The following is a 24,283-nucleotide window of genomic DNA, read 5'->3' as shown; positions in this document are numbered from 1 at the left end:
TCAACAGGAAGGCCAAAGACGAGCATTGAATATAGCTATGGCAAACCTGCAGGAAGACACTGGAAACTTTGCATCTCAGAGAATGGCAGAGATCTACCCGATTTATCCTCTCTGCCTTCTGTTTGCCTCAGGTGACAGAGCTGGCCCCTCTGGGATCCTTGTTGGACCGGCTACGTAAACACCAAGGTCATTTCCTCTTGGGGACGCTGAGTCGCTATGCCGTGCAGGTGGCTGAGGGCATGGGCTACCTGGAGTCCAAGCGCTTCATTCACCGAGACCTGGCTGCTCGAAATCTGCTTTTGGCCACCCGTGACCTGGTCAAGATTGGGGACTTTGGACTGATGCGAGCTCTGCCCCAGAATGATGACCACTATGTCATGCAAGAACATCGCAAGGTGCCCTTTGCCTGGTGAGGGGCAAGTGTTGCTTGGGGCTCTGTTACCCACCACAGGACTGTCTGCCTTGGCCTGTCCTTACCATTTCTGGGCCTGGGTGCCTTTCATAAGGACTTACATGTTTGCACATCCACCCAAGGAATTCTCTAGGGTTACTGGAAGGCACAGGAATCCAAAGGGCATGTATGTGGTGGGGCATTAAAAGGCTTCCTAGAAGACCTGCTGTTAAGTTTAAAATGTATGGCAAGTAGCCAGGCAAGAGTGGTCAGTAGGCTCTTCTGTGTAGAGCTGGTGGCAGGCTGGAATAGATTGTGCCATATCTTGTTGGCAGTGACTGGTGATATCCATGGTGGTGCCTGGCCTGCCTTGGGTCCTGGTTGGGCTGATCCTTTGCTGAGATCATGGAGTCTCCTAGTGCTAGAGGTAGCTAAAGGGTTAACGAGGAGAGGCCCCAAAGAAGCCTTCCCTTTGACCCTCATCTTCTGCCAGGTGTGCCCCTGAGAGCCTGAAGACACGGACTTTCTCCCATGCCAGTGACACCTGGATGTTTGGGGTCACACTGTGGGAGATGTTTACGTATGGCCAGGAGCCCTGGATTGGCCTCAATGGCAGCCAGGTAAGAGGGTCTAAGGGGTAGGTTCTTCCCCATAGGGTGGGCGGGAGTAATCCGTTCCTGGTTCCCAAACTGACCCTGTTGGTACTGGTTCTTTTCTGGTAGACTCCCATCTCGCATGTTGACATGGGATCTCTGAGAGCTTAACAAAAGAGAAGGGAAACCCAGAATGTCCCAGGACAGCATGGGGGTGGAGCACATGGGTGAGAGACGAGTCCCGGGCAGGGCTAGGGCTGGAGTAAAGGTCTGGGGCTCTGGGGCCAGAGCCTTTTGTAGGAGCAGCACTTCTTCATGGTGGGCAGGCATGGCAGGCAGCGTCTTTAGCTGCAGGACAGGTCAGAGGGAAAGTAAGGAGTGAGAGGCGGATGCTCTGCCCCCCTAACCTCTGCACCGCCCTGGCTGGCAGATCCTGCATAAGATTGACAAGGAAGGGGAGCGCCTGCCCCGGCCTGAGGACTGCCCCCAAGACATCTACAATGTCATGGTCCAGTGCTGGGCCCACAAGCCAGAGGACAGACCCACATTTGTGGCCCTTCGGGACTTCCTGCTGGAGGTGAGGGGCAGATCTGCCCAGGGTGGGGGAGTGCGCAGGTGGGGCAGCCCGAGGCTCAGTCCTGGCTGATCTGTTTCTGCCCCCAGGCTCAGCCTACAGACATGCGGGCCCTTCAGGACTTCGAGGAGCCGGACAAGCTGCACATCCAGATGAACGACGTCATTACTGTCATTGAGGGAAGGTAGGCTGTGGGCTACACTGGGATCCGGTCAAGGACAGGGATTGGAGAGGTACGCAGACCTCTTCTGCCTCCAGGAGTCCCATGGCAGCATGCAGGCAGGAGTGGGCAGTGTCGGAGGCGACAGGCCTCACACTGCTGAGGGCTGCTTTGGTGGGATAGCCCCTGCCTAGCCTCAGCTTCACTGCCCTTTGCTCCTGGGCTCTGGCCCTCGCTGTGTGCATATTAGGGCTCCAGAGCCCTGTGCTGAAGATGAGGCTGCGGCCCAGCTTGGCCTCAGAATTGGAGACCAGTGTAGAATTGCTCAGTGTTTCCGATTCTCCTCCTCTGGAGTCTCCAGCGTAGGATTCCCCCAGCACCACTACCCCAAGTTCTTGAGAGAAGTTCTTCTGTAGCTCAGGAGGCCTTAAACTCCTTACCTCCTGCCTTTATCTCTCAAGTACTGGGGCTGCGAGTGTGAGCTGCCTCGTCCCATGCATAGGAAGGAGTCTGACCATGTCCCTTGGTGCCGTTCAGACCCCTGCCACCCTCACCCTGCTCTGCTTCATCCTTCGAGCAACTTTCCATCCCTCCTGTTGAACCTCCCAGGGTATCCTAGTCATGGGACCCTCTCCACCCACTCCCAGACCTCCCACCCCACTCCTTTCCCAGCCTTTTCTGGTAAGGACTGCTGTGTGCGTGGCCAGCCTGAAACTCTTAGCTTCCCAGCAGCATCCCTTGAATCAGTTTCCTACCTGCATCCCCCATTTCTAGACCCAGCACTTGCCCTGGCCTCACCCTCTGCTGTCCTTCCCTTCAGTCTTCTGATTCCCCAGAATGTCTGAGGAACTGGTAGGGACAGGGCATCTCTGCTTTGGGACGGTGGATGAGTGTTGAGGACCAGGAAGAAAAGTTAGGCAGAGGGGGATTCCCTGTACTCCCCTCCTCTGACTCAGAACAGGGTCAGGAAGCCCACAGGGGCCTTTAGTATATCTGTGCGTTGCTGAGGTTGGGCAGTGGGGCGAGTCTCTGCCTGAGTCAGTGGAATGGGCCCTGGGAATCTTGGATTTACCTGTACCCTTGGTGGCTCCTGTCCATTGCCGCAGGCCAGGGCTTGCTCTCCTGTTGGGCTCACATTCCATTTGTGGAACAAGAGTGATGTTCTAGCAGGTCACTGAGAATGGGAGTTGGAGGAGATAGGAGAAAGAAGAGAATTGTTAGGTAAGGCATGGGAGCAGGAAGGAGCGACATGTGGGTCTGGACCTGAGGGGGGAGGAAGGGGTGTGGGACACAGACACCATACTCTGGAAACAGCCTGAGATAGAAGAGTGGGGGTGGGTGGGAGACCTCCCTGGAGGTTCCTAGCAGAGACTTAAAGCCAGAAGCTGACCTGTAGCCATTCCTACATACAGGAGCCAGAAAACCCTGGATCCAATTCCGTCCTGTGCTCCTCTGGCCCCAAGTCTTTACCAGTCCCATTTCCTGCTCCACTTGGAGCCTATGTTCCCTGGGGGCAACTCAGAGACTTCCTGTGTGTCTCTAGAAGTAGTGCCCTGGGTCACTGAGTGCAAAGCCAGCTGCAGGAGGAGCCAGGGGAGTGGCTCTTCCTGGGAGGTTGTCCTGGGTGCACCCTGTCCTGCCCTTCCGCCCCAGGCTCCTGTTGGCTTCAGCAGCTAATACTGCCACAGCGGATGGTTCAGCTTCTAGAACGCCTTCCTCTGAGGTGCCAGCTCTTACTTGGTCCCTAGAACTGCTCAGGAGGTGGGAGGTGAGAGACACGAGCCCCAGCGGCCTCTGAGCCCTTGGGAGTGGGCCTGTGTGTCTGTGGTTACTAGAGCTTCCTCCACCTTCTCACCCCCGGATTGCTATGTTTGTTTGCCTGCCTGTCTCCATGTCTCCAGGTGCAAAGGCAGTGAGTGTCTTGTTGGATTGGGTTTGTGTGGGACTCTCTTCTCTGGCTCTTGGCTTCCTTATCTCTCATCTCGGGGCCTTGTGTTTTCTCTTTTCGAAACTGTCTTTAGTATATTCCCTGGTCCCAACTCTATGGCTCGGTAGTCCCAGACTCTGAAGGCTCAGTCTACAAGCTCAGTCCTAGGGTTAAGGGCAGATAGAGGACCCCTAGGTTTCCCATGAACTGGATCTAAGGGGCTCTGTCTAGATTGGGAGGTATGCCAAGACATGGTGGCACAATGCCTTTAATTCCAGCCCTTGGAAGGCAGAAACAGCAAGACTTCTGTGAGTTTGAAGCCAGCCTGATGAACAAGATGAATTCCAGGACAGCTAGGATTACATAGAGAGACCCTGTCCACAGAAAAACAAAAACCTAAAAAATAAAAAACGACTTGAAGATCCAAGTGATGACTGGCCTCTCCTGAGGGCCTTATGTGGAGGGCAAGGTGACTGACAGCCCCTTCGTGTGGTTTTCCAGAGTGGTATTGAGTGGGGGCAGAGGTTTTGAAATCCATTGGCAGGTTCTTGGCCTGGCCTGGCGCCTCCACTTCCTGTGGTAGGAGGGGTGGAAGGCATTGAGTCAGTGCCCTCGAAGGGACAAGGTAGGGTTATGTGTGGTGAACAGAATGTTTGGGTAACCTCTCTGCATCTTGGAGTAAATGAGTACCTCAGGAGGTGGGCAGAGTAGAGTCCAGGCCAGCGCCCAGGGAGGTGAGGCTGCCTTTCTGAGGAGCTGCTGGTGCTGGGAGGACAGCCTGGGGCGTGGAGCAGGCGTTACTGCCCTGTGCTTTTCATGGACAGCTCTGTTTGTGTGCTGAGGTCCCTCTGTCTCTCCTTGGAGTGGATCAGCTATTTTCAGATGAGACTTTCCCTTCTCAGGGTGTTGTCCTTTCTCCTTCCTTCCTTCCCTGCCCTTCCTACCCTAAAGGCAGGGAGTAATCACAGGGTGGCTATGTCTGTGGTGGACCGGCAGGCAGCCTTGGGGACCAGAAGGCAGCTGTGGCAGTACACAGCACCTCCCCAGCTCCTCTGGTGTGGCTGTGTTTCCCAGGAGGTCTCCGTCTCTGGGACAGACGGTATGAAGGTGAGGAGGAGACAGGCAGTGTGGGGTGGCTGTGTTCCCAGCAGCATGGCTGTCCCAGAGTCTGCCCATGTCGTCAAGTGTGAGCAGCAGATGCAGGTCAGGGCGTGCGGAGTGTCCAGAGAGCTGTATTCTTTCCCACTTGCTCACTTGCTGTGTGGGCTTCAGCTCGGGCTTACTCTGGGTCAGGTCCAGGCCTGCAGAGTGCAGACTGAGGTCTTCATGGTCCACCCTGCTGGGAATTCTGAGTTTCCCTTCTGGACCCCTTACCGTAAGGCAAGAATAGGCCTCATCCTGAGAAGATGGGGAGGATTGCGGGCCTGCATCACCACAGCTCTGCCCTCAGGTGGTGCAAAGCCCCACAGAAGAAAAGGTTTGTGTGTGTTCCTACATGTTGAAGATCTTCATCCGAGGGCTGGGTAGTAACTGGAGGCCTGGTCCTAACCTCAGGACTCCCTTTGGCTGCTACTGTATCCCTTAAAATTCCTAGAACCCTGCTGAGGAGTAAATCTAGTGGCTGGAAGGAAACAGGTGCTTTGTGAGAGCCCTGGTTTTACAGGCTTAGTTGACCTGAGTACTGGGCCAGCTGCAATCGTTCTGGCTCCTTGTTTCCTTATTTGTAGACTGTAGGGAAAGCTGCTGACTTACCCAGAGAAGCTTAGGCTGAGCAAACAGCCCGGCCCTCTTCAGGGAGTGGCAGGTTATGGTGCTGCTGTTGGGGGAATAGACTGGTCTTGAGATCTTATCTCGAGTGCTTCACCTGCCAAGGTAGTCAGGTGCCATGAGCAGGGACCTTAGTATGAGAAGGTTCTGGGGTCACTTCCGTTCCCCATACCTGGTATTCACCATGATATCTCTGTCACACAGGGCTGAGAACTACTGGTGGCGTGGTCAGAACACACGGACGCTGTGTGTGGGACCCTTCCCTCGAAATGTGGTGACCTCTGTGGCTGGCCTGTCAGCCCAGGACATCAGCCAGCCTCTACAGAATAGCTTCATTCACACAGGGCATGGCGACAGTGACCCCCGCCACTGCTGGGGGTTCCCTGACAGGATCGATGAGTGAGTATCTAGAGTCCTGGGACTGATAACCGCTCTGCACACTGCACACAAGCTCTCATAGGCTGCAAAGATGGGGCTGTCTGTTACTGATGGGGTCAAGGCTGTAAGTGTACTCTGATTTAAAGTGCTCTCAAAGCAGGCAGCACCAGGAGCAGCTGCCAAAAGCCACCCCCAAGTCACTTCCCAAGCTGGGGTGCCAGGAATAGTTAAGGCCTTGTCTTATTGGCTTTTCCATCGAGTGGGTCCATCATGGAAGCTTTGGGTCTCAGTTTTTCCTAGAGTGGGAAGCTGTTGGGCAGTGAGGTAACCTTTGTCCCTTGGCTGGGGACACCTGCAGTCACCATACTGCATCTTAAAGCTTACACAAACTCCGGTCTCCTAACCCTTGCCTCTGCAGATGCCAGTCCTCCGTCCCTGCACATGCACACGGTTCTTCCTGCCGTAGCTGCTTTTCTCTAGAGTCAGGGTGCCAGTAACAGACATAGATACGAACTTTTCCCATCCCTGGGCTTCTCATTTGTCCTCAGGATCCTTCCTTGGTGTGGCACCCAAGCCACATACGTATATTCCCTTACTGTGTTGTTTCTTCTACGCCACTGTGTATGCCCTCTGCTCTTTTCACTGTGGCTGCCTCCCAACACAGTCTGTGGCAGCTTTCACCTTAGCATAGACATGCAGGTGTCTAGGGAGGTGTGGGTTAGCAGAGATCTGTCTGCCTCTCTCTCTCCCTCTATCTGCACTGCAGCTTCTCAGTCTCACCAGGCTCCTGTGCCTACGCCTGAGCCTTGTCTCTCTCAGCTGCTTTTGTTCCAGAAACTCACATACTAGACAAGAGCAGGGCATGGATGTGGCTTGGGACAAAGTGTAGGTGCCAGAGAAAGGCCCTAAGTGTCTTAATTGCTGAGGATGCCCTGGGCGTGGGGAGGCCAGGGCAGTCCTTGCTGGGCCCACGGCATTGTATTCTCACCAGTACAGCCCTGCACATCTATGCAGTTTCCACTGAAGTAAAACCTTGCTGAGGAAACCCAAGGATGAACAACTCATTCTTGCTTGCTAAAAAGTGCCCCCCTTCCCGCCCTCCAGAGGAGACACTTGGGTAGCAGTTCTCTCTGGACACCTGCATCTTCTTCAGGGGGTTCCAGAGTTTAGAGCCCTGAGCATGAGGTCAGCTCTCATCTTGTGAACAGGTCCAGGCAGGAGTGAGCTTACTTCCCAGAACTGGGAGCAGACCTGGAGGGAACTTAGAGAGCAGCTGCCCCTGCCCTGTGCCCAGCGTGCACTGTCTGGGAGGGATCCCTGGCCTCCTTTTGGTGAAGACAGACCACTGGAGTGATCTGGGAGCTAGAGGCAGGCTCTTGTCGGCACTCTGTCCATCCTAGTTAGCCTGTCAGCTCTCCTGCTCGCCCGCCATACTCGGTAGCCCCTTCTCCAGCTGCCTCCTCCTGAGACTATCGTAGAACAGGCCTTTGTTCTCCTATGCCCCACATGCAGAACATCAGGCCTCTGCCTCCCAGGAACCAGGTAAGGCCTGTGAAAGTAGGTGGAGGGCAGGGGAGGCCCTTGCAGATAGGCCTGCACCCTCTATCCCACCTCCGCTGTGCCTGAGCCAGCCCAACCTCATTCTTCCAGGCTTTAATCAGCCTTGGTGACTTAGGTCCCAGATCCCAGGTACCCGACAGCACAGGAGCTGGGGTGGGGTGGGTCAGGGGCGTGCTGCACAGCTCATCGCCCTCCATTCCTGTGCCTCAGCGAGAAGCCGCCTCCTGCCTACCCTTCTAGGGGCTAACAGCAGATGTCCAGTCTCCAGGGAGGGTCTGTAGAAGAGTATGCCAGCAGGTAGGCGCCTGTCATTGGCTGGGTGCTGTCAGTCCTTGTAATCAATGTACTAGAGCCCGGGAAGGCAAAGGCTTCCCGGCCCGGTTCGGACACTTTCCCCATGGTAGGGATTAGGATCTGTATAGCCCCAGGGATCTGGGGGCCTTGTGACTCAGGTCTGCCACTCAGCCTCCTCTGAGAAACATCGTAGTCTTTTCATTGTAGGGGTGTGTGTGTGTGTGTGTGTGTGTGTGTGTCTGCGATAGACGTCTGCATCACCTCCTGACCTGGTTCTCCTGGTTCTCTCTCACAGACTGTACCTGGGAAACCCCATGGACCCCCCTGACCTGCTGAGTGTGGAACTGAGCACCTCGCGACCCACCCAGCATTTAGGACGGATGAAAAGTAAGAGCCCTTCTGTTCCTTGGTGGCCACCCTAGGCCTGCTGTTCTGCTGTCGGGTCAGGGCAGCAGGTGGGACAGCTGAGTCCCTGGCTCTGGCTAGGCGTGGGGTAAGAGCAGAGAGGCGGCTGTATCCGCTGAGGAGGGGATCCTTGGGTTGGTCTTGCCCTGGCCCTGTAGCCTCAGCTTCCTCCTCCCTCCCTCCCTCCCTCCCTCCCTGCCTGCCTCCCTCCCTCCCTCCCTCCCTCCCTCCCTCCCTCCCTCCCTCCCTCCCTCTCTCCCTCCCTCTTCACCAGGCTCTTCAGATCCTGGCTTCCCTTACTTCCCCCAGTCATGCTCTTCTCTCCCAAGCCAACACCTCGTACCCCACTTTGGGCTCCATCTCAGCCAGTAGTGCCACGGGTCCCCCCACCCCCAGATCCTGTGCCTGTCATTTTGGAACACAGTTGTTCCGTCCCGCCTCCCCATCCCTCCCATCTTCCGTTGGGTTGTGCATTTGCTCACTCCTGTGCATCTCTCTCTCCTTCCCTCTCCCTTCTCCCTCTTTCTCCCTCCCTTTCTCCATCTAAACCCTTCCCTCTGTCTGGCTCTTACCTCCCCACCTCACCCCTGCCTTGCTTGGCCATCCTTCTTCTCTGCCTCCCCTGTCCGCATGGCCTTTCTTACAGGGGAGCCTCCACCTCGCCCACCTCAGCCTGCCATCTTCACTCACAGTAAGTGGGGCTGTTCAGGATGCCTTGGCCCCCGCCCTCTCTCTCCTCTCTCTCCTCTCCTGGAAGGTACAGAGCCCCGGAGGCTGGCTGTGTGGAAGGGGAAGCGGGTGTGTGCTGTGAGCTTGCTCTTGCTGCTAACCCAGCCTGGCATGCCTTCCTTCCTCAGCTCTCCCTCAAAGCCTGGCTTGACCTTGCTCTGCTGTGCCTGGGCCAGCCTCACTGGAGAGGTCATGTCTGGGATGTGGTGGCAGCTATCAGGAGCTCTGTCCTCTGAGGAAAGCTGCTGTTGGCCCGTGTCTGCTGTAATAGTGTGCCACAATAGAGGGGAGGGGAGGGGTTACTAACCAGGAGCAGAGAGCAGGGCTCTTGTGTTAGGAATGGACCTCAGAGACAGGTGTAAGTGGGTGCTGCCTGCTCTAGCTTAGGCAGGATTGGGGGGTCTCTCCGGCCCACATTGAGGTCTGAAGGCAGAGAGGGTTCTGTCCTGTTTAAGTAAGGTCAGGTATGCTCTTGGCAGCAGGCTCACCTAGAGGGGACTTGGCAGGGCATAGTTGGTGGGGACACTTGGCTTTCTTTCTCTCACACATTTACCTCCCTGTTCCCCATTCATATCTGACGCCATCTCTCTGTTGGGATCTCCCTTTTTACCACAGAGCCAACATATGACCCTGTGAGTGAGGACCCAGACCCCCTGTCCAGCGACTTCAAGAGACTTGGCCTGAGGAAGCCAGCCCTGCCCCGAGGGCTCTGGCTGGCAAAGCCCTCAGCCCGGGTGCCAGGCACCAAGGCAGGCCGCAGCAGTGGGGGTGAGGTCACACTCATCGACTTCGGCGAGGAGCCTGTAGCCCCAACCCCACGGCCCTGTGCACCTTCCTTGGCACAGTTGGCCATGGATGCCTGCTCCCTGCTGGACAAGACACCACCACAGAGCCCCACACGGGCACTGCCACGACCTTTACATCCTACACCTGTGGTGGACTGGGACGCTCGCCCGCTGCCCCCGCCCCCTGCCTACGATGATGTGGCCCAAGATGAGGATGACTTCGAGGTGTGCTCTATCAACAGCACCCTAGTGAGTGCAGGCCTCCCTACCGGGCCTAGCCAAGGCGAGACCAATTATGCGTTTGTACCTGAGCAGGCCCAGCTGCCCCCTGCCCTGGAGGATAACCTGTTCCTGCCACCGCAGGGTGGAGGCCAGCCACCCAGCTCAGCCCAGACTGCAGAGATTTTCCAGGCACTGCAGCAGGAGTGTATGCGGCAGCTACAGGTCCCCACTGGCCAGCTGACCCCGTCCCCTACCCCAGGAGGTGATGACAAGCCCCAGGTGCCACCCCGGGTACCTATTCCCCCTCGGCCCACACGTCCACGTGTGGGACTATCTCCAGCTCCCTTAGGTGAGGAAGAGGCAAGTCGGTGGCCTGGACCCTCCTCCCCTCCCCGAGTGCCTCCCCGGGAACCCCTGTCTCCTCAAGGGTCGAGGACCCCAAGCCCCCTAGTACCACCTGGCAGCTCCCCACTACCGCATCGGCTCTCGAGCTCACCTGGAAAGACCATGCCCACCACCCAGAGCTTTGCCTCAGACCCTAAGTACGCCACTCCACAAGTGATCCAGGCTCCTGGCCCACGGGCTGGCCCCTGCATCCTGCCCATTGTCCGTGATGGCAGGAAGGTCAGCAGCACCCACTATTACCTGCTGCCAGAGCGCCCTCCCTACCTCGAGCGCTACCAGCGCTTCCTGAGGGAGGCCCAGAGCCCCGAGGAGCCGGCCGCCCTGCCCGTTCCCCCACTGCTGCCCCCGCCTAGCACTCCAGCCCCTGCCGCCCCCACTGCCACCGTCCGACCTATGCCTCAGGCTGCCCCAGACCCAAAGGCCAACTTCTCCACCAATAACAGCAACCCAGGGGCGCAGCCACCATCCCTGAGGGCCAGTGCACGGCTGCCGCAGAGGGGCTGCCCAGGGGATGGGCAAGAGGCTGCCCGGCCAGCAGACAAAGTCCAGATGGTGAGTGCCAGACCCTCCTCGAGGTGAGGGCAGGTTCTGAGGGACCCAGAGGAATGGGCCCCAGTGGTGCTGATGGGTGGGTGTGCCCAGCTGCAGGCCATGGTGCATGGGGTGACCACAGAGGAGTGCCAGGCGGCCCTGAGGAGCCACAGCTGGAGTATTCAGAGGGCTGCCCAGTATCTGAAGGTACCACCACTTCCTGCCTGCCCTGCCATTCGGGGCCTGAAAACTGGTTCTGCTGTCCCCGACCCTATCCTCTGGCTCTGGACCCTGTGCCCCATCTATTCTGATACCCTTGGCTCCAGTGTGTCTCATGGCAACATCACCCTCTGCCCCTCAGGTGGAGCAGCTCTTTGGGCTGGGTCTTCGGCCACGGGTGGAGTGCCACAAAGTGCTAGAGATGTTCGACTGGAACCTAGAGCAAGCCGGCTGTCACCTTCTGGGGTCCTGTGGCCCTGCCCACCACAAGTGAGCAAGTTACACACTGTGGCCCACCTCCCTCTCCCAGGAGAGCTGTCACCACTGTGGGAAACGCCTACTTATCTCTGAAAGGCCACATGTAGCCAGGGAGTCCCCAGCTGGGAGGAGAGGGCAGGTACAGGGCCCCAGAGGCAGGTGGTTCGGCTGGAAAAGAACCCTCCTACCTATAGACACTTGGTTTTTCTCAGGAATTGATGAACCAAAGAGGCAACTGGGGCCCTTGGGTAAAGGAGGCCAGCATCCTTAGCTCCTCTCCAGCTGCCCAGGTGGTGGTCACGGAGCAGCCATTTACACAAAAAAAATATATATACCTCTGTTGTCACATTTCCGTTTAAAGTGCCAGTTGGTGCTGGGGAGGAGGGTGGTGGCTCAGCCAATGGGATGCGAGCATGGAGCCTGAGTTTGAGTCCTCGGAACCCACGTAGAAGCCGGATGCATGGCTTGCACCTTTGTAATCCACTGCCCTCACGGGCAAGGTGCGAGGCAGGACGGGTTTAGGGCAGCTAGCCTGGCGTCCGGTTGAGAAAAACAGACCTGGTCTCAAGAAGAAAGGCGAGGTCCCCCGATTCCTACACACGTGTGTGGCACATGCATGCCTGCGTCTCACACAGATGCTCACGCTCACCCCACACCTTTGCTTACGTGTTAGTTCTCATGCTTTTCAAAGGAGTAAACAGCCGAAGAAGAGAATCTCATTTCATGTTTACTAAAGGTTTATGTATGTACACACTTACAAAATAAAGCATACAGATTAATATTAATTGAAACATTTACCAAGCCCAAAGGTGGCGAATCAGGCAGGGGTGAGGTCAGTACCCTCTCAGGAGGAAGCAGTGTGGCTGGGCGCCGGGTGGCGGGCACCCAGGGCCTGCCAGTCTGTGCTGCTCTTGTGGCACACACTTGTGCACTGGTCAGCAGCAATGAGGGACACAGTGGGAGAGGGCCGTGGCCTTCAGCACGCTGACTTAGCTCTAGTGTCTGCTGGTGGCTGTCCCTAATCTGTAGTACTATTAAGTCATAGTTAATCAAAAAAGATACTTTAGAATAGGTTCTAAAATTATTGCCTAAAACTTTTTTTTGAAGTTTTTTTTTTTTTTTTCCCCTTTCCGGAGCTGAGGACCGAACCCAGGGCCTTGCGCTTCCTAGGCAAGCGCTCTACCACTGAGCTAAATCCCCAACCCCTAAAACTTTTTTTTAATACATCGCATGGTGCCTAAAGGCAGTACCTCCCTATGGTGACCTTGGATTTCCCATTGGTGGCTGTTGATGGATATTGATGGATGAACTTTTTGGTTATTTCCTGTCTTTCAGACGCTGATGGTTGACTGGAGAGCAATGGTCTGCCCTAAGAGAACCTCTTGAACCTGTCTGTGGGACAAGGGTGGGGAGATGCCCTGCCTCAGGCCTGGAGGACCCACAACTGCCTGCGGCTCCCAGTGGACAGTGAGACCCAGGCAGCAGGAGGCTGGGAGCCTCACCTTGCCCACCTCGCTCACCCACCCAGCGCTGTTCTGCACACCTTGGTTCAGCCCTCAGTGCCCCAACCAAGAGGTGGGAAGTTCCAAGCCTTGTGAAGGCAAGACAGGAAGCTGCCTGGCAGGCCCTGTGTGTGACCTGCCTTTGGCCCCAGACCAAGGCTGGGCTGGTGGCTAGAGTGTGCCCCAGGCTTTCCCTGGGGGATTAGACTGAGAGGAAGCCAGGCTTGACTTGGACAAGAAGGATGTGTTGGCCACACAGAAGGGTGGGCCAGCACCCAACAGGCCCTCCTCAGGACCAGGCCCCTTTCCAGGGAACCCCTGTAGGAATGTGGAGTGTTGGACAGAATGTGACCTGTGGCTTCACTGTGAACTCGGGCTTGGCTGGTCTTAGATCTTGTAGCTGTAAACAGCCTGAAGTGGCTCAGAAACAGAAGAGGCGCCAGGATCTTCTCTGGCAGGGACCAGGGCCCCAGGCCCCGGGTGTGGAGGGAGACCCCAGCGGCACCAGTACTTGTCCTGTTTGATGCCTGTTCCTCCCCTGTGTCCATTTGATGTGTTCCCATCGCCTCTGTTGCCAAAGCTGCTGTCCCAGCCATGGATATCTGCTTCTTCCAGAGAAATAAAGTCTGTTTCTATTTTACGTCACTTCCTGTGCCTGCCTGATCCTTGGCTGTGCCCTCCACTCTCAGGGTACCACCGCTCAGAGAGAGCAACCGTCTGTCACCACCTATATGCAGAGTAAGGAAGTGCAGACCGGGACAGCCTATGCCTGTACCCTTACAGAGCTGGCTCAACTTGCTTCATCTGGTCTGGGACTGTCACAGTCTCTGCCAGCTTCTGTAGAGTAGGACACACTTCAGGAGACAGCCTAGTAGCTCAGTCAGTTGGAGCTAGACCAGAAGCAGATCTCACCCAAGACTTCAGTAGCTACAGTCATTTGTATTTTGTTTCTCTGAATAATGTATTTACATGGTTGTGAATTCAGAAGGTACAGGAGAGTACACAGCATGGCATCCACCTCAGCTGCCTGCCCCCTCCCCTCATCCTCTCTGCCTTTGTTCCTGTGTGTCCCCTTTTAAAAAAAAAAAAAAAACAAGCATTTTTGGAAACTTTCATAGAATTTTGGTTTGGCTCTTTGCCGTCCTTAGCAGTTACAGCCACTGTGGCAGTAATCTGGGTGTGGCTGTTCTCCCTGGCAAGACTGGTGAGGCATTGTGGGTATTGAGCTCTGGGACCATAATGGAGACTGTGAGAGTTGGTCAGCATGTGGTAAGCAGTGCCCTGGCCCCTCCCAGACTTTCCTGCTGGCAACTCATGGTGGGAGTTTTTTGTTTGCATGTCTCTCGTGAGTACGTAGACTGCCAAAGGGAAAGTTGTGGGGCTCAGTGGTTGAAACTGTTTACTGCTCTTGACACCTACGTAGCAGCTCACGATCATCTGTAATTCCATTTGTTCTGACACCTGACTTCTGTGACCGCCACACACATGCAGTGCCCATACATATGTGCAAGCAAAATATCCATACGCATAATCGTATTTTTTTTTAAAAGTAATTTGAGCTGGATGAGACATTGCAGTGGTAGCAGTGCCCTCTGCACAAGCATGGAACCTGGATTCGAACCCTCGGCACCAGTGTAAAGTAAGTGAATAAGAAGCAGGCTAAAGGCAGAGGTGCCCATGCCTGTCTAATCTCAGCACTCAGGGAGCGGAGGCAGGAGGTTCCACATCAGCCTGGGCTGGGCTTCATCATGACAGCCTGTCTGAAAGACAAACAAAAGGGGCCAGTTAGATGACTCAGTAGTTACAGCGTTTACTGTGCAGGCCTGATAACCTGAGTTCAAGTCCTGGAATCCACAGTGGAAGGAGAGGACTGACTCCCAAAATTGTCCTCTGACTTCACATGTGCCTAGACACACACACACACACACACACACACACACACACACACACACACCCAGAAAACCAGTCAAGTCACTCATGTTCCCTTTCTGTATGAATTACTTATTAATATCCTTGGTTCTTTTTATTTATTTTTTCTTTTCTTTTTTTTTGGAGCTGGAGACCGAACCCAGGGCCTTGCGCTTGCTAGGTAAGCACTCTACCACTGAGCTAAATCCCCAGCCCCCTTGGTTCTTTTAAAATGTAAGATTATTAATTAGTTTCTTGCCGAGTTTTAGGAAGCTACTAGATCCAGGAAGCCCTTTTGAATCCCACTGATGATATAAACTTTAGAAAGAGAGATAAATCACAGAACGTAGACAGCTGGGATCCTTAAAGCTGTTGGAGGGAGGCGTGGTGCCGCCAGTGAAGGCCGAATTCAAGGACTGCTTACATGACTAGACACTATTTAAAAACAACCCCGCAGAAACACCCAGGGCGTGCTGGGTCACTCAGGTGCTCCAGTGGGCTAGAAGCACAGAAGCTCTGAGGGATGGAGCCTTCAGAGCCAACCAAGCTGCAGTTAAAGGTTCTGGTGGCCTGTGCCCAGTTGGCATGGTCCTGCACAGTCCTGAAACAGCAGCTGCACACTTCGGGCGGATGTCTTCCCAGGCTGACTGACTGCTCTTCGCCCTCTGAAGAGAGGAAATGGTGGCAAGTGGGCAGTGCCTGTGCACAGGAGGGGGAGAGAGAGAGAGAGAGAGAGAGAGAGAGAGAGAGAGAGAGAGAATGTGTGAGTGTGCCTGTGTGTGATTGTCTGTGTATACAGTGTACATGTGTGGTGTGTGTATGCATGAGTGTGTCTGTATATGATGGTGTGTGTGTATGTGTGCGTGAGTGCGTGTGTGTGTGTGTGTGTGTGTGTGTGTGTGTGTGTGTGTTAGGGGAGGGAGTGTAGGTACCTTCCCATAAATGAGAAAGCTGCCTCAGACCTTGGATCTTAGGAAGCCCATGTCACACTATGCAATGTGTGTGGTCCTTTTGCCATGCAAATCCTAATTATTAATTGCTTTATGATGCCATAAAGAATTATGAAAAGATATATTCTAGTTCAGATGCCTAGAATCTAAAGTTCAGTTCATTTTCTAGATCCCTTACCTTGGAATGGAGGAGACTTGTTTCTTAAAAAAAAAAAAAATCCATTTTTTAAACTCTAAATGGTTGTCATATCATAAATGGGGAAAAAATAAGCTCTGTTAGGCCTGGAGTCTTTTTTTCCCCCTCAGATGTTCTTCATCTCAAAAAAAAAAAAAAAAAAAAAAAAAAAAAAAAAAAAAAAAAAAAAGCCGTTTAACCCGAACCGGAGAGCCCGTGCAGTGAGTCAAGAATTTATGCTGGTCTTGCTGAGGATCTGAGTTAGGCTCCCCGTGCCACACACAACCGCTTGTGACTCCAGCTCCAGTGGTTCTGAGACACTTCTGGCCTCCCCAGGCACTGCACTCCTGTGTCCGCCCACACACAGACAGGCGTAATCTAAAAGGATAAGTGGGCCTGGTGGCACGCACCTCTCAGTGATCTGGAGGCAGAGGCAGGTGAGTTTGAGCCCAGCCCAGGCTACAGCTTAAGGTCCAGGTCGGTCCAGGGTACCTAGTGAGACTCTTTTTTTTTTTATTTTTTATTTTATTTTATTTATTTATTTATTTATTTATTTATTTGGTTCTTTTTTTCGGAGCTGGGGACCGAACCCAGGGCCTTGTGCTTCCTAGGCAAGCGCTCTACCACTGAGCTAAATCCCCAAACCCCTAGTGAGACTCTTTTTTTTTTTTTTTTTTTTTTTTGTTCTTTTTTTTTCGGAGCTGGGGACCGAACCCAGGGCCTTGCGCTTCCTAGGCAAGCGCTCTACCACTGAGCTAAATCCCCAGCCCCCCTAGTGAGACTCTTAATAAGTAAACAAAATCTTTAAAAGAAGGAGAGGGCTTGAAAGATGGCAGCATTTCAAAAAGAGCGCTAGCTGCTCGTCCAGAGGACCGGGGTTCAGTTCTAAGCGACCGCGTGACAACTCTACCATCTGTAACTCCAGTTCTAGGGCATCTGATTCTCTTCTGGCCTCTGTGGGCATGAGGGAGACACATGGCACACGGACGAAGGTTGCGGGTAAAACCTCCAGACACATAAGATAATGGAACCAGCGCCGTCTAGCCTTCTGATTCTCTGGAAGGGAAGAGAGGCTTTATCGGAGAGGATAGCTGTGGGCACTAGAGCTCAGTAAGGCTGAGAGAACATGACGTCTAGTGCACAGGCCACCCACTACGAAGCTACCAGTTCCTTCACATCAGTAGCTTAACATCAAACACCAGGCCCTCTGCCCCAGTCTCTGCCCTGCTCTCATTCGGCCTTAACACACGAGCAAGCCCCACCCACCTCACCCAGCTTTTGGCAACAGAATGATTTTGTTGTTGTTTGGTTTTGGTTTTTGTTACACTCAGAGATATCTTACAGATCAATTTTTAACTCCATTTAAGAAGACTTAAAAAGGGGTTGGGGATTTAGCTCAGTGGTAGAGCGCTTGCCTAGCAAGCGCAAGGCCCTGGGTTCGGTCCCCAGCTCCGAAAAATAGAAAAGAAAAAAAAAATAAGACTTAAAACAAACAAACAAACAAACAAAAAAACCCCAATGCTGTGTGAGCGGCCAACATGTAAGAATCTGTTGCAGAGAATGTATTTCAGAAGGCTTTTGCAGGGGTAGGACTCTGTGTGTGTGTGTGTGTGTGTGTGTGTGTGTGTGTGTGTGTGTCTGTGGTGCGTGTCTGTGGGGTGTGTGTGTCTGTGGGGTGTGTTTGTGTGTGGTGTGTGGTGTGTGGTGTGTGTGTGTGTGTCTGTGGGGTGTGTGTGTGTGTGTGTCTGTTGTGTGGTGTGTGTGTGTGTGTGTGTGTGTGTGTGTGTGTGTTGGAATCAGGAAAGCAGTGCACTGTTCTTGCTTGTGTTTCCTAGACTCCAGGCCTTCCTGCTGGTTTTTGCTGGCTCAACCTGCCAGCTCTTGCGATGTCACTGTGCATAGCAGAAGCTGATTCGGGTTTACCAAGCTGGGAATAAACTCAGGATTTGTTGGGCAATCTGTCAGCCCTGTTGACAGAACACAAGCTGAAGAGACAGTCTGTGCCCCTAGGAAAGAGTGACATCACCATCATGGCAAAATGGCAAATGCTCTGTGTCACTGTGTACCCAGGGCGGTGGCTCCCCAGAAGGATTCTGCTGCCTTGCTAGATAAGAAAAATGCCAGGAAAGTGACAGGGGTGGCAGTGTTTCAGTGGTTAGCTGCTAGTGGGACTGGCTTGCTCCAGAGCCCATTCTCTTACTGTTTGGGAGGTCGAAGAATGGTTCTCATGTCCTGGTGACTAACAGGCCTGCATTCTGAATGCTGGGTTCCTTTCGTTCTGTAGATGGAGGTGGAGGAAGCTCTCCTTAGGCTGGATCGATCCACTTAACAGTAGCCAGTGTGGCCAGAGTTAACAAAAATCTAGCACGGGCTCCCTTGCACTTTGGAGGCAAAGGGTGTTTTTGTTTTTGTTTTTCTTTTCTTTTTTTCCGGAGCTGGGGACCGAACTCAGGGCCTTGCGCTTGCTAGGCAAGCGCTCTACCACTGAGCTAAATCCCCAACCCCGCAAAGGGTGTTTTTTGTTTGTTTGTTTTTTGTTTTTTTTTCTTTTTTTCGGAGCTGGGGACCAAACCCAGGGCCTTGCACTCGCTAGTCAAGCGCTCTACCGCTGAGCTAAATCCCCAACCCCGCAAAGGGTGTTTTTAATCTGAAACAGTTTAGCTTTTGCGGAACTTTGAGCTTGGAGAAAGGCTCCTCTGGCTCCTGGATACAGCAGTTCTCAAAAGCTGTCCGGGGGTTGCTAGCTGCCGCAGGCTCAAATGGTGAGGTCTTTCCTTAAATGTATTCCGCTTCTAAAACGTCTCTGAAGCAGGTCTGCCTGCTTTCGTAAGTAGTGGTAGTATTAGGTAGTGCCTTTGCTCCCAGGGCCTTATATTTGGATACATCAAGGATTACTTGAATGATACTTGAAGCCGACCTTCAGAACCCGAGCACTTGCACTTTTGTGTCAACAGCGCCACCTATCGGTAAATTGAGACACTACACATTTGAGTTAAATTTGAGAGCGGAGGAGGGCTAAGTTGAAGTCATTTCCTGCAAACCATTTAAGAATCTAAACCCAGGCTGGAGAGTTGGCTCAATGGTTGAGAGCACTGACTGCTCCCTCAGAGGTCATGAGTTCAAATCCCAGCAGCCACATGGTGGCTCACAACCGTCTGTAATGGGATCTGGTGTCCTCTTCTGGTGTGTCTGAGAATAGCTACAGTGTACTTACTCATAGATAATAAATAAATAAAGCCTGCAGCCCCACTGACTCAGGTTGCTGAGGCAGGGAGAGTTGTTTAAATGTCCTATGTGTATCCCTGATGACTCTATTCTCCTGCATCAGCCTCCCAAGGGCCGAGATTAGGGACATGTGGGTAAGGATTTACCATTGTTATCACTTGAATTTGTTCAGTTCAATGCAAAACTCCAGCTCTACCATTAGCTCCCAATGTCCTCAGGCCCTGGTGGCCCCTGATTTGCTTTCTGTACCTAGGATTTTTTTTTCTACATTAAGCACGTTGTTATAAGTAGAGTCATGGCGTATCCATCCTCCCTTGGGTTAGTGTCTCCTTAAAGGCTGTCTTAGTGTTTCTATTGCTACTATAAAACACCAGCACTAAAAGGGATCTGTGGAGGAAAGGGTTAACTCAGTTTACAGTTCCAATCCCAGTCCCCATGAAGGGAAGATGCAGAAGCCATGGAGAGACACTATTTCCTGACTTGCCCAGCTTGCTTTTCTCTTTTTTTTTTTTTTTCCCCCGGGGCTGGGGACCGAACCCAGGACCTTGCGCTTCCTAGGTAAGCGCTCTACCACTGAGCCAAATCCCCAACCCCCCAGCTTGCTTTTTTACACACCCCAGGATCAGCAGCCCGGGGGAGGCAGCACTCACAGTGAGCTGGGCCCACTTACGTCATTCATTAGTAAAGTGAAGGCCAGACAGGCTTGCCTACCAGCCAATTGCATAGGGGCATTTTCTCAACTGAGGCTCTCTCTTCCCAAATGACTCTAAGATGTGTCAAATTGTCATAAAAAACTAGCTAGCACAAGCCAGGCAGGCTGGCACATGCTTTTAATCCCAGCACTCAGAAGGCAGAGGCAGGTGAGTTCGAACTCTTGAGTTTGAGGCCAGCCTGGTCTACATAGAGAGTACTGGGACAGCCAGAGCTGCACAGTGAGACCACCCTTCTCAACGACTCCTCCCCCTGCCCCTCCCCACTCCGCCCCAAGGAAGCAAAAACCTACGTAATAGCTTGGGTCAGAATTCCCTTCCTTTAAAGGCTGAATTATACCCCCCCCCCCGAATGTATATGCTACATTTCTCTGCCATATCTCTGTGGCTGGCGAGTGCAATGCTGCCGTGGGCACGAGGGTACTAGTTTCAAGGCTTCTTCTTTCAACTCCATGGGGTATGTGCCTAGTCGCAGGGTTGCTGGGCCACAGGGTAATTTCACACACGTGCCCGCAGTACACAAGCATCCCTCCTCCTCCTCCTCCTCCCTGCCAGGTGGATTACTGTCTGCAGGTGAGTGGCATCACACTGTGGCTCTGGCTCCCCAGGAAGCAGCTATTAGTCACATCCCCACAGAAACATTGACTAAGTTCTTTGCCTGTTCTTTTCCTCAGACCGTTTGCTGTCCTTGTAAGCCTTGTGGACCTCCTGGCCAGGACTCTCATCTCTCTCCTTCTGTCCAGTGTGAGTGGCAGGCCCAGCTCTCTCCCCACACCAGCACTTTCTGTCCACATTTTCCCTTCCGAGTGGAGTGTTACCAACCTACCCATTGTCTGCCCCTCCTCCTCACCCTCCAGCAGGGCTTTTCGTTCTCTAAAAATGCTACCTTCCCTGTCATCTTCCTCACTGCTCCTCTAAGCTTCGGCTGCCTGTCCCACACAGGCACTATTCCCTTCCTAGTGGTTCTGTCTAGCTGTGATCTTCCTCCGGGGTGGTGGGGGCTCCCCAGCTCTTCCCGGCTCATGGCAAATGAGGGGAAATCTCCATGCACGCGAATCTTGAGTTATGCCTAGTCGAGAGCTCCAATGAGGTGTGTAGGGACAGAAACCTGGACACCATAATCTCGGAATGAACGGATCCTCAGAGATGAGGGTGTTAGAACAGCCAGCCGGGACACAGGGACACGGGGACACGCAGAAGCACCCCTGCAGTTCTAGAGAGAAGATCTGGATCTTAATCCTAGGTGCTGTGAAGGGTGTAGACTGGAGATTTTCTCTATTTGATTTCATCCCTCCTCAGTCCCCATGTCCTCCGCTGTAACTTTCTTCCTCTTTCCTCTATGGCCTAGAATAAGGTCATCCTATGTAAGGGATACAGCCTATGGTGGCCACTAGGAGCACTGAGCATCCCCTCACCAGGGGGGTCCAGGCCTCCTGACTCCACTACACACCTCCCTCACCTCAGAGAACCTCAAACTTCAATCTGGCCAAGCTCATGCGGGAGTAGCAGAGGACTGCTGAGGTGCGCCCCCTAGAGGAGGTAGAAAAGCATTGTCAGGCAAAACGGGGCGAACCTGAGCTTTGGGAAAGTTAGAGCTGGGAGGTCCTGGATCTCCCAGAGTGGGCAGTCTGATAATTAGGTTCGGTCTAACCACAGCCTATAGCAGAGTGTGTGCGTCTATTTTTCTTGTCTCAAGCGCATCGCTCCCGTTTGGAACACTTCTCATTTCTACTTCCTTCCTCTATTAGTTTTAAAATGCAAATATGTTATTATCCACGCATTCATTGATAAACTCACTAAAAATGAATCCCACCAAGTGAGCTCCCTGCTCCGGCTGTCACTTGGCATTGTGCTAGGAGTTGGGGCGGCGACCAGACACCAAGGATGGATTAAAGTAAGATGATTACTGCCCACCCCCACTCCCCCGAAATAAAAGATGGCTCCTTACCCCAAATAAAACATTTCCTTCGTTAAGAAGCTTCTAGAACAGAAAAATAGGTTCTTCAGCTTATTTCTAGTTCTGACCCTTGAATACAAACCATTGTTTATTGAACTGCTGTTTCTATCTTCGTGTGTGTGTGTGTGTGTGTGTGTGTGTGTGTGTGCGTACACTCGTGTGCTCATAAACAGCCTGTGCTATTGGTCATTTGTAGGTAGTTCTTGTTTTCCTTGTTTTATTTTCAGTGCCAAACATAACTGTGTTAAATCAGCTGCTCTTTAACCAGCATCTCTCTGAGGTTAGTATGTTATCTGGCGTGCATGTCTAAAATCAACTGGTGGGAGAAGGCTCTCGGGGCAGCTCCCCATCTCTTGTCATGTTGCCCCACGTCCCTTTCCCCCACTAAAGGCCTTGACTTACAGATAGATGACTTACTGAGCCAGGGTCCCATCTTTGCTCCTTGGGTGCAAGCTCTTCTGGTCTTTAAAGTCATGGAACCATTAATTCCTCAGCCTGAAGGGGTGGGGTGGTAAGAAGGGCTGGTGTGCTGCCAGTGGCTAACTTCTGTTTCTCCCTCTCCCAGTCAGAGGCCTTTTGTGCTGCTCTACAAGCAGAGGGTATGATGTAAGAGAGGGAGAGCCAGGCTCAGAGACTGTAGTGCCAGGACAAAGCCCCCACCCAGGCCTTCAAACCTACACACCCCTTGCCAGTGAAATCGTCATTTTGACTGTTTTATTTTTTTCCACTTCTAAATTGTCCATTTGTGGGTCTTGTTTTTGTTTGGATACAGGGTTTCTCTGGGTAGTTTTAGCTGTCCTGGAACTCACTCTGCCTCCCAAGTGCCACCACCCAGTAGTTGTTAATTTTCCACTGGGATGGGTGCTCTGGTCTGTTTTTCGGGCAGTATCAGACATTGCACCAGCCACACACACTCCGCTCCTTTGAGACCACAGAACGCAGCGTCTTTGCTGTTTCTCAGTGATCATCGGCTGCTTGGAGTTTGTAATCGTCCGTGCGGTGAGCGCTGTTCCTCATAAGCATGTAGCACAAAGAAACAGGTGTGTTTAAGGCCGTTTCAGAAGGTTTTGGGACTTCCGTCCTAATCCACAGACATGATTAATTGAATAATCTTTTTAAAGATTTACTTTATGTATATAAGTAGCTGTCTTCAGACACACCAGAAGAGGGCATTGGATCCCCATTACAGATGGTTGTGAGCCACCATGTGGTTGCTGGGAATTGAACTCAGGACCTTTAGAACAGCAGTCAGTGCTCTTAACTGCTAAGCCATCTCTCCAGCCCTGAACAATTTTTTAACCACTGGACCAGCTCTCCAGCCTAACCTGAACAATTTTTAATAAAATGAAACGCAAGCGAATAATTTGAACATCAGTGCCAAAAATCAGACCCAGTAAAGACATAGCAAAGGATCCCTATCTACTGAGGAAGGACAGTGAAGACATTGAAAGTCTTCACTTATTACTGTTAGCATTTTAAGATTTATCTATTTTATTTTATGTGCCTGAGTGAGTGTTTTGCTGGCTTTTGTGCAGCATGCGTATCCTATGTGTGCCTGGGGAGGCCAGGAGAGGAATTCAGCTCCCTTCGAACTAGAGTTATTCGTGCTTGTGAGCTGCCGTGCTCTAGAAGAACAGAGAACACCACACACACACACACACACCATACATACCTCACACACACACACACCATACATACCTCACACACACACACACACACCATACATACCTCACACACACACACTACACACACTACACACACCACACACATACCACACACACACACACATACCACATACCACACACACACATACCACATACCACACACATACAAACACACACACCACACCACATACCACACACACACACACATACACATACACACACCACACACACACACCACACACCACACTACACACACCATACACACACACCACACTACACACACACACATACACACCACATACCCATACCACACACCACACACACACACCACACATACACACACAACACACACAAAACACACACAACACACATAACACACACACATACACACACCACACACACAAACAAACACACACACCACACCACACACACTACACACACACACACACCACACATACACATACAAACACACCACATACCCATACCACACACCACACACACACACACCACACATACACACACACAACAGACACACACAAAACACACACAACACACATACCACACACACACATCCACACACCACACACACCACACACACAAACATACACACACACCACACACATACCACACATACACACACACACCACATACAACACACCACACACACATACCACACACACACAACCACACACACATACAAACACACACACCACACCACATACCACACACACACACATACACATACACACACCACACACACACACACCACACTACACACACCATAAACACACACCACACTACACACACCACACACCACACACACACATACACACACACATACACACCACACTACACACACCATACACACACACCACACTACACACACCACACACCACACACACACATACACACACACATACACACCACATACCCATACCACACACCACACACACACCACACATACACACACACAACACACACACACAAAACACAC

General features: G+C 52.7%; 1 protein-coding gene and 1 long non-coding RNA gene across 26 annotated transcripts in view; one reads left to right on the top strand and one right to left on the bottom strand.

Moving 5' to 3' along the window:
* The window catches only part of Tnk2 (tyrosine kinase, non-receptor, 2), a 39,280-nt gene extending 25,935 nt beyond the window's left edge, over positions 1 to 13,345 (top strand). For 3 of the 25 annotated variants that reach the window (XM_039088306.2, XM_039088307.1, XM_039088304.2), the window contains exons 6-16: positions 132 to 409; positions 885 to 1,011; positions 1,415 to 1,561; positions 1,648 to 1,742; positions 5,617 to 5,811; positions 7,940 to 8,031; positions 8,696 to 8,806; positions 9,394 to 10,742; positions 10,833 to 10,928; positions 11,083 to 11,210; positions 12,534 to 13,345. In XM_039088306.2, coding sequence (XP_038944234.1) covers positions 132 to 409; positions 885 to 1,011; positions 1,415 to 1,561; positions 1,648 to 1,742; positions 5,617 to 5,811; positions 7,940 to 8,031; positions 8,696 to 8,806; positions 9,394 to 10,742; positions 10,833 to 10,928; positions 11,083 to 11,210; positions 12,534 to 12,540 — 2,625 coding nt within the window. In that variant the 3' untranslated portion in view covers positions 12,541 to 13,345. 25 annotated transcript variants of the gene reach the window in all.
* LOC120095667 (uncharacterized) lies at positions 13,024 to 22,277 on the bottom strand. Its single transcript, XR_005491381.2, has 2 exons — positions 22,043 to 22,277; positions 13,024 to 15,307 (listed from the first exon to the last, which is right to left on the bottom strand). It is a non-coding gene; the product is annotated as an uncharacterized LOC120095667 (long non-coding RNA).
* Between the last annotated feature and the right edge of the window lie 2,006 nt (positions 22,278 to 24,283).

This window comes from Rattus norvegicus, chromosome 11 (genome assembly GCF_036323735.1).
Source record: "Rattus norvegicus strain BN/NHsdMcwi chromosome 11, GRCr8, whole genome shotgun sequence".
In the NCBI taxonomy this organism is placed as follows: domain Eukaryota; kingdom Metazoa; phylum Chordata; class Mammalia; order Rodentia; family Muridae; genus Rattus; species Rattus norvegicus.
This window is presented reverse-complemented; position numbering and strand designations above follow the sequence as displayed.